Raw genomic sequence first — 12,579 nt, 5'->3', positions numbered from 1 at the left:
ACTATTACTCAAACGATAGGGCGAGGAGTATAGGTTGAAGAGCAAAAATATCCCAAAAGAGTTCTGGGCTGAAGTTGTTGCTTGTGCGGTGTACTTATCAAATCGGTGTCACACCAAAAGTGTTCGTGGAAAAACACCACAAGAGGCATGGAGCGGTTTCAAGCCAAAAGTTGCTCATTTGCGGGTTTTTGGGAGCACCGCATATGCACATGTGTCAGATGAGAAGATGTCTAAGCTTGATGACAAAAGTGAGAGGTATGTCTTCATTGGCTATGATCAAAGTTCTAAAGGTTATAAATTGTATAACCCCAAAAATGGCAAGGTCACCATAAGTAGAGATGTTGAGTTTGATGAAGACAATGCTTGGGAGTGGAAATCTAAAGAGCAAGAATACTCTTTTAGTCCATTCTTTGAAGATGATGAAGAAGAAGATGGGGCATGCTATCACACCACCTTCAACACCTCCGCCACAAGATCAAAAAGTTGGGGAATCAAGCTCAAGTTCAAGTGAAGCACCTCAAAGAGTAGAAGTCTCTGTGACTTGTATGAAAACACGGAAGTGGTAAGAAATGACTTGTATGATTTTACTCATTTTTGTTTGCTGGTGGACAGTGAGCCTCTAAGCTTTGAAGATGCTTGCCAAAATTCCAAATGGAGGGATGCAATGGATGAAGAAATCAAAGCTATAAAAAAGAATGATACATGGGAGTTGGTCACACTTCCAAAAGGCAAAAGCACCATTGGAGTCAAATGGGTGTACAAGCTAAAGAAGAATTCCAAGGGAGAAAATAGAAAGGTACAAAGCAAGATTGGTAGCTAAAGGCTACAAGCAAAAGGCCGGTATTGACTATGATGAAGTATTTGCGCCGGTTGCTCGTTTGGAAACAATTCGCTTTGTCATTGCTTTGGCTGCACAAAATCAATGAAAAGTCCATCAAATGGATGTGAAGTCGGCTTTCTTGAATGGCGTATTGGAGGAAGAGGTTTATATTGATCAACCTTCGGGATATAAGGTTGAAGGACAAGATGATAAAGTCTTGAAATTAAAGAAGGCTTTATATGGGTTGAAGCAAGCCCCGCGAGCTTGGAATAGTAGAATTGACAAATGTTTCCAAGCAAATGGTTTTTCTAAGTGTCCACATGAACATGCCCTCTATGTAAAGATTGCTAAAAATGGTGACATCTTACTTGTTTGCTTGTATGTAGATGACTTGATATTTACAGGAAATAATCCAAAGATGTTTGAAGAATTCAAGGAAGCAATGGCTAGAGAATTTGAGATGACGGACATTGGCCTAATGTCCTACTATCTTGGAATTCAAGTAGCACAGAGGAAGGATGTCATTTTTATTTCTCAAGGAGAGTATGCAAAGGAAATTCTCAAGAAATTTGAGATGGAGAATTGCAATCCCGTAAGCACCCCCGTTGAATGTGGAGTTCAAATATCCAAGCATGGAGATGGGGATAGAGTCATCCCACATTTTTCAAGTCTTATTGGAAGCTTAAGGTATTTGTCATGTACAATGCCGGATATTCTTTTTGGAGTTGGACTCCTGAGTCGCTTTATGAAAACTCCTACTACCTCGCACTTAAAGGTAGCCAAAAGAATACTTCGGTACATCAAAGGTACACTTGATTATGAATTCTTTATTCATCTTCTAAAGAATCCAAGCTCGTGGGATATTGTGATAGTGACTGGGCTGGTGATATTGATGATCGGAAGAGTACTAATGGGTTTGTTTTCTTTCTTGGAAATTCCGCGTTTACATGGAATTCTAAGAAGCAACCAATGGTGACTTTGTCAACTTGTGAAGCGGAGTATGTAGCAGCTTGTTCGTGTGTTTGCCATGCAATTTGGCTAAGGAGCTTGTTGGAAGAAGTTCACCAACCACAGAAGGATGCTACAAAGATTTTTGTTGACAACAAATCGGCTATAGATTTAGCCAAGAACCCGGTATTTCATGAAAGAAGCAAGCATATCGATACGAGATATCATTTTATTAGAGATTGCATATCTAATAAAGTTGTGGAGCTTGAGCATGTGAAGTTTGGAGATCAAATTGCGGATATTTTCACCAAGCCTTTGAAGATTGACGTTTTTCAAAAGTTAAGGATGGCGCTTGGAGTAATGAAACAAGTTTAAGGGGGATGTTAAAAATAGTAATAAACTTGTTTCCATTTGTCCACATTTGTTTAGATTTGTTTACATTAATTTAATGTTTTCATACATATAGTTAGAAAAGAGTGAGGTGTGGACATGTGTGAATTTGTGTGAACTAGTGTAGGCATGTATGGACTAGTGTGACATGTGTGGACTTAATTAATATGTACACATGAAGTTTAGGCTAGATACATGTAGGAGTTCTACTATAAATACCCATGCATGCTAGCCATTTGGTGTAAGTGAAGTTGAATAGAAATCATCATTTCCTCCACCTCTCTAATAGTGAGTTTTGAGGGTTTGTTTAGTTGTCTTGCTCTCCCAAAAATTTTCTAACAAAGACTAGTTACAGCAAGCATAGAGAGGCAAAATTCTTTTTTCCCTGCGCCGAAACTAAAGAGGATTCTGAATCATGTCCACTAAAGATCAATTCAGAAGGTTGATATTGATAATCCTCTATTATAATATTGTTCTAATTCTGTCTATTATCCTCTGTCCTTTACCAATTTACACTGAAGTTGCCGTAACTGCTCAAGACCTTTTACCATATAATTGCCATAAGGCCCATAACATCACTTTTATGAAGCGAGCTCAACAGGTCATATTTTGCTAATTGGTCATAATTTTGCTTTTGGAAAACATTCTTTTTTCTCTTTCTTTACTTCTAAAGCGAGGCGGCCACATTTTACAGCTCTGGCAATATTCTACAATTTACTAAGGACGGATAAATAAAGAAAAATTCTGTTAGAATAAAAGAAATTTGAGGTTCGGGACACAGAATTCAACTGCAGCAGCCTTCTGATCACAAGACTTGTGAAGTATTAGGATTTAGAAATTCCCTTTTTTAATGAAAAGTAGAAAATTTGTTTACAAATAAGCTTATCAGATTCAAGCAGCTTCCATCCTCATGATATTTTACCTTTTATGTTGAAATAAAAAACACTATATAATGTGTAGATGTAACATTAATTGATAAAGAAACTAGCAGACTCAGAAGTACCTGTCCGGAAATGAAGGAATTATCTCTTCAAGAACATGTAGCATTAAGGAGTTAGTGGTCTCATCAGAGGAGCTTCCCCTGTCCTTGTGAACTGTAAAGAAATTAGTAAAAAACAGCCTTCAAAAATACAAAAATTTCAAACTTTCAAGGATGGGAAGCAAGAGAACCAGTGTAGGGGACCATATTTTGGTAAAGGTTCATATTTCAAAGCTCCATCGGAGGATTTTGAATCATGTCACAATAATAGCAAATTCACATTATGAAACTTTGCTGACAATCACTCAAGCTATCTAAAACCATCCATAACTTTCAAATGTCCAGGGATTTAGCAATAGCTAAGTAACTTGGAGGAATTTACGCGTAATTCTCTTGTAGATATTACAAAGGTTAGGATCCAGCAACATCAACGTACCATTGCAGTATCAATCTCTCACTCACTTAAGCATATTATCTTCAGATAATAAACAACCATTCTACTCCCTGCTTGGTTTTCATTTCTGCCTTCTTTTATTCTAAATCTCAATTTTACTATGCGCCTGTCCTATTCATCCTATTTCTTTTCTTAAGAGCCTCTCTGTGTTCATCTTCCCTTTTTCTTACTGAAACACACTTTTCAACAGGTTCTTTGACTTCTCATACAATGTAGAGTCTGCCACCTCAAAAGCATCACATAAGTGACATCCCACACATTCTTGACAGCATTCAGAAGTCAAAATAGGAAGATAAATTGACCTGAAGAAACAGAATATCGAAAAGATAAAACAGCAATCAGAACAAATTAGTATCACCAACAAGATATGTAAGAATCCTTTTTTATATCTCAGCAGATATAATTCCTTTTTCTTTTTTGCCTTTTTATCCTAGTCATTCAGGTACAAGGTTCAAATCCCACCAAAAGCCCTCCTTTCTTATATCTTTCTTCTGCCACTATTTCCTACCCCAACAACAACAACATCTCAATCCTAATATATTTGGGTCAGCAAAAGAAGAATAAAGAAAAGAAAAAGGGAACAAAATAAACCTAAAGTGCTCAACCTAAAATCTCATTTCATTTTGTAATTCAGGACACCTTTTTAATAGCAATCCTACAGAATACCCACCCATTGCCATACCAATGAGATGAAGCATCAATAGAACATGCAATCCTACGCGTAAAAGTGTTTCCGTTTTTTACTTGCATTAGGTCTCCCCTAGACTGTGTTTCCAAAGGCATTTTCAGGCATGTTTAACTGCCTTTGAGAAAGAGTTCAATCGAGCCGAGCCAAGATAGAAAAATTTTCATGCTACATCTGAGTAGGCTCATATAGTGCATAATCCCCCCCAGATAATCTTTAAAGGTGTGACTTGTTGGTCAGAGCAAGATTGAACAGTTGAGATCTCAACTTTCACAGGATAAGAAATTCAGAACAGCCACTTCACTAGGTAGGCATAGTGCTTCCCGTAACTCAAAATGCAGGTATACTAAACCTTACGAGAGTTTTCCAAGCACGATGTTCCTTAAGTGACACCTTAGAAATTTAAATGTCCATGGAGTGCTGTTTAGACATGGAAAATATAAAAAGCAAAGGCAGGAATGGAGAATCTGTCTAAAACAATCAAAAGACATTATCTTTTTTCAGTGACTACCCAATTGTTCAGACTCAGAAGCAGCACAAGGAGAGTTCTGTGTTCACATACCTTCAAAATTGTTGGGATCTGAAGTATTGCCTTGGAGATATGACACATCATCATCAGATAACTGTAGCCCATCCAACTGAGCAAACTTATTCAGCATACAGCCGACAAGACTGTAAGCAACCATACTAGTATCATCAGAAGCTTCCTGAATAAGAAGATACTGATTTCTACTCAAGTTGTTCCTGCGAGGCGATGCATTTTTTTCTTCTGAACACTCTTCCGATGTATATCTTGGTGGCCTGCATCGTAGATGCCATGCAGCTTCTTTTTGCTCCATATCGTTCCTGTCTGATCCTATATTAGGCGAGAAAGGTGTAGAAAATTTATTTTGATCTCTGATGACCTTTCCTCTGTGCTGGCCCATGCTTCTAAAATGGTAATCTTTTCCACCCATACTCTTAGCACCTTCAAAACTTTTTGATTCTAAGAATGACAAGGAACTGTCAAACCAATTGGAATGAACTGAATCTACTTCATCGGTATACATTGACTCAAGTTTGACATTCAACTTGTGTTTGGGTGAAAGCATAGAGGATAAAGACTTGGAGTCACTTTGGTTTATCTCACCAACACTTTCTAATTGGCTGTATGAGAAATTAGAATCAGACCTACAATTTCGAGGATGATCAGAAAGATTCTCATCTTCATCACCAGCTTCAAAATAAGTTTCCTCTATGTTCTCCATGTATGCATTAGCAAAGTCTTCACTGACATCACTTTCAGCAAGTAAATCCCAAACAATTTGTTTTATCTGAGCACTAATATTCAGCACACATTCTACTTCCTCTTCAACCTCCTTATTTGAGTAGGTTTTCTTAGATGCATGCCTAGATGTTTTGTTAATAATAGCAAGACTTTCTAGTAAACTTTCAGGTATAGACTGCAAGTCGCTGCATTCAAGAAGATACTCAGTCAACAGTTTCCTCACTTTCACACGCAAACGAACACTTTCTTTGGCAGCTTTAGCATTCGAATCCAGTACAAGCGGCAAATTTCCCAGCTCCGCAAAACTTATTTTTCTTTTATCATCTAGTATCCTGATTGCTTTTGCTATATCATTCTGCAATGCTTCTATATCTGGTGAAAGTTTTTGGAACACCATCTGAGAGGGACAATCAGGTTTTGGCTTTAACATTAAGGTTGCCACGGACAAAGCCTTGGCCAGGGGTTCTGGTGGCTCATCCCCTTCTTCATAGTCTGAGAGTATTTCCAAAGATGTTCTCCTGATTTGTTTAACTAAATTTTCAATATTCCACCCTATTCGTTTAGACTGCATCTTAGGGGTGTATCCAGTGACATCCCTGAGAGTTCTATGCATTTTACTCAAAGTTAGAAGAGACAGCTCCTCAAGTCTATCCAGTATATAAATAGCAGCACTGCGAAAGGATTCGGAGGTAGAACAAAGAACCCCATGGTTAACATGGAAGTTTTGAGGATCATTGAGGAGTTGAGAAATTCTTTTAATCCGACTTTGACTGGAATCATCATGGTTATGGAGAATTTTGGGAAGAAATTGCTTTATTATCCTTCTCATTTGCCAATTGGTTTTCTCAAAAGTAATTGAACCACCAGTTACTGTCTCCGCAATACAGCATAACCCCTTGTTGTTCATCTTATCAAGCAGGGAATATATGCATCCCAAATTCTCAGCTGAATTAAAGAGCAATATGGCTGGAGCATCAGGACATGTCCTTTCATCCTTATGCACTCCAAATGCCTTTGCAACAGAAGTTCTAATATTTTCATAATACAACTGCAATTAAGACACACAGAAACTATATCAGCTTAGTGGGGGGAAAAAATTTTGCAACTTAGTTTAACAAAAAGCAGATAACATTCAAAACAAAAACAAACAGGTTTTTTAAAAATAAAGAGTGCATGAATACTCAAACTCTTTTGCTTCAGAAGTTACATATAAGCAGTATCATTTGGATTTTTAAAAAAAAAATAAACTGAGGAATGTTTTATCTACTTCAACTTGCAGAATGTCATTACATCAGCAAGCATTAGAAAGAACACTTACATCATCTTCTCTAATCAATGATTCAGGTAAAGTCCTGCAGATACAGAATCAAAGAGTAGACGTTGAGTTAGAAGCGCAAAAAGTTTACTAGGAAAACAAAAGCAACCATTGCTAATGCAATATGAATCCAGATAACAAAATACATAAACAAGAGCAACCCACATAATAAGGTACTGTATACTTTTAATCAGGCTGTAGAAAGAGTATAGGAAACCTCTTTCATAAAAAAATACAATGCTTTAAAAGAGCAAAGGAGACTGATATCACAAAGTGTGGCCTACGTATTGGATCTATTTCTGTGTTTAAACAAGCACACTTGGAAAAATAGATTTCAAAGTAATCCCACAAGTGGGGTGTGGAAAGGGTAGTGTGTATACAGACCTTAGACCTTACCCCTACCTTCAGGAAGGCCGAAAAAATGCAATCCATATTTGTGGATGCTGATAATAAGGACCATGTACACTTATTATATTTCATCTCATTTACAAATATCAAGTTTCAGAATTTCATTAGCTACATAAACCGTCATTAAAATGTGATTCATTACATTATGGTCTGCAAACATATAAAATGAAGAATCACAACACTCAGCAAGTGTTCTTTAACACGACTTCCCTGACTTAGCCAAAGCTAATAAAACAAGAAGGAAATTTCGCAAAGGGATAGTCCAGAAAACTATAATGAAATTCACAGACAATTGCAATTTGCATCCCAATATCTGTGAATTCAATTGGGCAGTCAATTTGCAAATATTCAATGACAAAAGCAGTGCAATGACTAACATGCCTTTTCTAGGGAGAGATGCTATTACTAACTAGACAGCCATAATCCAAGAAGTGGAAAAGAAGAGTTTTTACAAAAAGATATAGAAAATTTAAAGACAAAAGAAGGTTCTCACATATCACCATGAGGTTTGAGTCTTTCCATCTTTTTTCGCTCTCGTTCCGATAAATGCAAGTCCATTAACCACCTGCAGAATGAATTTCTTATCTCTAACATAATACTCAAAATCGATTATTCCCATTCCCCACAAACACTTCATTCATTACTGATACAAAGAATATTACACTCTCCGTCTACTTTAATACAACAGTCTTCCCATTTTAGAACGTCCTAAAAGGTTTGACACCATCTTATTTCTACACAAACTTCCATTGAATTCATTTAATTATTCAACTTCTTTTTATAAGTAAATTTTATTTCAGTTGTATAAACTGAACAAAGGCTGCGCAAGTAGTTAAGAAACTATTTCTTATAATGTTTTGTCTATCAAACTAATTTTTCAATTCTTACTTGAATATTTTCTTCCACGGCCATTAATCTCTTATAAATCAGGTGAAACACAATTATATAAAATGAGATAGAGGGAGTATTACACAAAACGAAAGTTACACTCATTAATTGGCAAAGTTCATCAATGTGCTAACAGTATCTAAATCCAGGTCAATGAAGTGGGTTGAAAACCATGAGGTCTCAGGTTCAAATAACAATGGCGGCAAAAGCACTAGGTGATTTCTTCGCACATGTCCAAGTCTTGATGGGCAGAGTTACCTAACACCGGTACTGGTGGGAGGTAGCAGGTACCCGATGGCATAGTTGAGGTGCGTGCAAGCTTGGCCTAGACACCATCGTCATCCCAAAAAATTCGATCGTAGCATTGTATTATATTTAAAACGAAGAGTTAAATTAAGGTCAGAAGATAAAATTAAAAGGTTTACCTTCTTTTGAGCCTTAGGTCTTTATCTTGCTGCTTCAACTGAGATAGCAACACCCTACAATCCTCCATATAGCCCTCCATTTCTCCTATTCTTTCACAACAGATAAGAAAATACAGGGGCTTCAGGCTTTAAGTGAGTCTTCAATTCTACATGAAACTTAAATCACTTAAGAAAGGGTTTTTTTGCGTGTAAAATTATTATTTAAAATTTTCAGAAAATTTATCATTACTACTTAAACTCAATTTATTATAACCATTATCACACAAAAATCAAATAAGACGAATATTTATTTTTAAAAAACACAAGGAAGTAGTTATAAGCTTTGTTAAAAAATGGGAACAAACCGGGCAGTATGATCCAAAATTCATTAAGATTTGTAACTTACCGTTAAAATTATTGTAAAGTGTATAAAGAAAAATATCAAGAAACAGAGGAAGAGAAACATACTATTTGATATGGCAGAACGAGGGACTTGGCGGCAAAAAGAGATGAAAAGGAGGCAGCAGAGCAAGACAACGTCAGCGTAATTTTGGCGAGAAATTGAGAGTGAGTGGAGTTCGAATTTGGGTCTATTTATTTGCTGTTTATCGAGCCTGCTATACTTGGAAACAAATCCAGTCCGTTAGAAGTAACTTGGGCTTGGCCCAAGATCCTTCCATTCAGGTTATCAAAACTTGCCTTGTTGTATCCCTCTTCTTTGTCTAAAATTTGTATGCAAAGTAAAATATTTAAACGGGCAGTTTTATACACATCGCGAATCGTGTCGCGTGAAACGCACCCCCAATTTACAACATATTTATTTTTATTATTACTTTTTAAGTTGGGGGGGTCGAGTCACGCAAGCGAGCACTCCAATTTTGGGGTTACGTATCATGACTATGCCACGGGAACTGTACCCATAGTCACAATAATTTTATTAAGCGCGCCTAAAGCAAACTACGAATGTTCATAAGTTGTTCATTTTTCCTAAGATTTGAGATCAAATGTGCAGGTTTAAGAGTTATGGAATTTACTTAAGGAAATAAGATGTTTAATTTTTTAAAGCCGTTCTCCCTGGTCCGTTGCTTATCAAGGCGCAATGAAATTTATACTAATGCAAACTTAGATCAGTCATGATATTCTCATAAACCATACTTTAGAAAACCAACTGCAGAGCAAATGTTTTACAAAATGGCCACATTCGGTGCAATTGTTTAGGTTGTTGATTGCATGATGGTCTATTACTAATATTATACATTTGAGTCAATACTCTTCATGAATTTACTATGCAACATCAAAAAGGGGCAGAGCAGCCCAGGGAAGGACCGGACCACAAAGGTCTATCGTACGCAGCCTTACCCTGCATTTCTGCAAGAGGAAATTTTCGCTAGAGGAAGGGGTCGAACCTTCGACCTTGTGGTTAACAGCCACACGCTCTAACCAACTGAGCTACTCCAGCTTCTTACTATGCAACATCAAACTGGAATTAAAACTACAGATCCAATCCTCCCATGGCTACAAGCTAGTTGTCACAATATAGCCATTTTACACTAATAGCCAAATCCAAGCTTATGTTCTTCCATCCTATTTCTTTTGGTTCTCATTGGTGCTGACCAGTTAGTGACGATTCTTTTCAACGCCAGAAAACATCCAATTAGTCGAATAAAATTACTCACACTTCATAAAGTCCAGATTCAATCAACAAACACACGGAGTTGCTCTAATTCTCATGAAATCCAGATTCAACCAACACTCAGCTTTCAATTGATTTTATTAATGTTCTACTCATTGTTTGAAATTAAATCTAACAAATAAATTCATAGAATAGCAACAGATAAACTAAACAACAACATTGATGCCATAACGAAACAAAATTGAGATAATTTTATGGAGAACATACCTAAACTGAACAAGGATCAAATTTAGAAGAGAAGAAAGCCAAATAAGCTGGAATCAGTAAATTGGAGCTCAGAAGAAAGAGAATCAACAAAACGCAGCTTCAACTTCTGAATCCAAAATTAAACTCGAACACCCAGAAGTTGTAGAAGTAATGCAGCAGAAATCGGAAGAGCCTTTGAAATTCTGTTTTCCCTCAATTTTCTCCTGTTTTTCTTTTGAAGCTTTTATGTGTATCTATCTTCTTCTTTTTTTGATTTCCAACTTTTAGCTCTTCTCTGTGATTGTGTTCAAATTTCAGAAAGAGTGAATAGATGAGAGAATCAGGGAGAATGAGAGAACGAGAGTCGGGGCTGGGGGATGGAAGACGAAACGACGTCGTTTTGGGATTCTATGGCGTCGTTTGGCTGGTCCTTGAAGCCAGATGGGCGGACCAGGTATCCAAGTTGGGCTGGGGCGTGAGTTATATGTTGAAATTGGGCCTAGAAAAATCGGCCCAGGTGCTCAATTGAGAGGGGGAAGTGCACGGTTAGCCACTAATAACATATGTATTTACTTTTAAGTCACTGTTTAAAATGTCTTTAGTCTTTAGCCACTGCTTAATAAACTTTAACTGCCCGGACGAAAATACCCTTCTGCTCATGTCCTTAACTGTTGTACTTAACTTCAGGACTTTAGGACTACATGTCCTTAACTTTTGAACTTGGAACTCTAAGTTCAGGGCTTCGGGACTACATGTCCTTAACTTTTGAACTTGTAACTCTAAGTTCAGGACTTCAGGGCTACATGTCCTTAACTTTTGAACTTGGAACTCAAACTTCAGGACCAAGCGTCCTTAACTTTTGAACTTGTAAGTCAAAGTTAAGGACCTATTGTCCTTAACTTTTGAACTTGTAACTGTAAATTAGGGACTGCTTGTCCTTAACTTTTGAACGTGTAACTGTAAGTTAAGGACTGCGTGTCCTTAACTTTTGAACTTGTAACTGTAAGTTAAGGACTGCGTGTCCTTAACTTTTGAACTTGTAACTATAAGTTAAGGACTGCATGTCCTTAACTTTAGAACTTGTAACTTTAAGTTAAAGACTGCCTGTCCTTAACTTTTGAACTTGTGTCCTTAATTATTGAACTTAACTTTAGGACTTCAGGAGTACATTTCCTTAACTTTTGAACTTGAAACTCTAAGTTCAGGACCATGTCCTTAACTTTTGAATTTAACTTTACGACTTCTGGACTACATTATCCTTAACACAATTATCAAAATTCAATTCCATAAAATGGTAAAGGGTTCCATCAACTAAATGGAAACAATATAGTCAAAACCACGACATATAACAGATAATAACTATCAGATTAATTAAAACCCAAAGCCTAAAAGACAACAAGAACCTAACCAACCAAAAGAAAAAGAAAAAGAAATAAAGCTGGAGAAGTGGTCTGCAACACCGAGGAAGTGGTTTGCCTTTGGGTTTAGTAAGTGGGATGAAGTTGGGGAATAACTTACTGCATGGGGAAGAGAAGTAACGAGTTTGGGAAATTTTGATCAGGAGAAAGGGTTTTGAAATTTTGATAGAGGGTTTGAGATGGAAAAGAGATAGAAGAAAGGGTAAATTCGTCTTTGCATATTAATTTTAATAGAGTGGTGGCTATTTTTGCTCAGCATTAAAAATTCTACATAAAAAGTAAATACCACTTTAAAAAGTGACTAACCCACGCCATTTCTACTAATTGAGACACATAACAGTGTAAAAATAGCACAGTCTAGCCAGCTTTCGGACTGGTCATTCAAAAATAGACAACGTTTATCAAGTTAATAAAAAATAGCCCCCATTTTGCTGCAACAGAGACCGATCCGGCATAATATACTGGAGTTCGGTGCACCTGTGTATGAACTTCCGGCATATTATGCTGGAACTCCAACACACGAAAAGTTCCAGCATGATATACTGGAGATTCGAGCACTTGTGTGTGAACTTCCAGTATATTATACTGGACCGGTATACTTTGCTGGAACTCCAGTATATTATGCTGGAGTTCTAGTGTACTTATGCTGGAACTACATCATATTATGCTGGAGTTCCAGCATACTTATCCTCGAATTCCATCATATTATGCTGGAGTTCCAGCA

General features: G+C 36.9%; 1 protein-coding gene and 1 non-coding gene across 8 annotated transcripts in view; both read right to left on the bottom strand.

Annotated features, from left to right (window-relative positions):
• The window catches only part of LOC109234333, a 17,558-nt gene extending 6,749 nt beyond the window's left edge, over nucleotides 1–10,809 (bottom strand). For 2 of the 7 annotated variants that reach the window (XM_019400280.1, XM_019400276.1), the window contains exons 1-6: nucleotides 10,459–10,808; nucleotides 8,580–8,669; nucleotides 7,760–7,831; nucleotides 6,862–6,895; nucleotides 4,839–6,591; nucleotides 3,162–3,252 (exon numbers count right to left, since the gene is read on the bottom strand). In XM_019400280.1, the coding sequence (XP_019255825.1) occupies nucleotides 3,162–3,252; nucleotides 4,839–6,591; nucleotides 6,862–6,895; nucleotides 7,760–7,831; nucleotides 8,580–8,659 (2,030 nt within the window). In that variant the 5' untranslated portion in view covers nucleotides 8,660–8,669; nucleotides 10,459–10,808. Of the gene's footprint in view, nucleotides 1–3,161; nucleotides 3,253–3,573; nucleotides 3,894–4,838; nucleotides 6,592–6,861; nucleotides 6,896–7,759; nucleotides 7,832–8,579; nucleotides 8,670–9,026; nucleotides 9,281–10,458 lie in introns of those variants that run through there. The other 5 variants (XM_019400278.1, XM_019400279.1, XM_019400282.1 and 2 more) reach the window with 5 other exon arrangements.
• TRNAN-GUU lies at nucleotides 9,944–10,017 on the bottom strand. The gene has a single exon. It is a non-coding gene; the product is annotated as a tRNA-Asn (tRNA).

The sequence above is a fragment of the Nicotiana attenuata genome, chromosome 11 (genome assembly GCF_001879085.1).
Source record: "Nicotiana attenuata strain UT chromosome 11, NIATTr2, whole genome shotgun sequence".
Taxonomy (NCBI): Eukaryota; Viridiplantae; Streptophyta; class Magnoliopsida; order Solanales; family Solanaceae; genus Nicotiana; species Nicotiana attenuata.
Note: the sequence above shows the minus strand (reverse complement) of the source record. Positions and strands in the feature narration are given on the sequence as shown.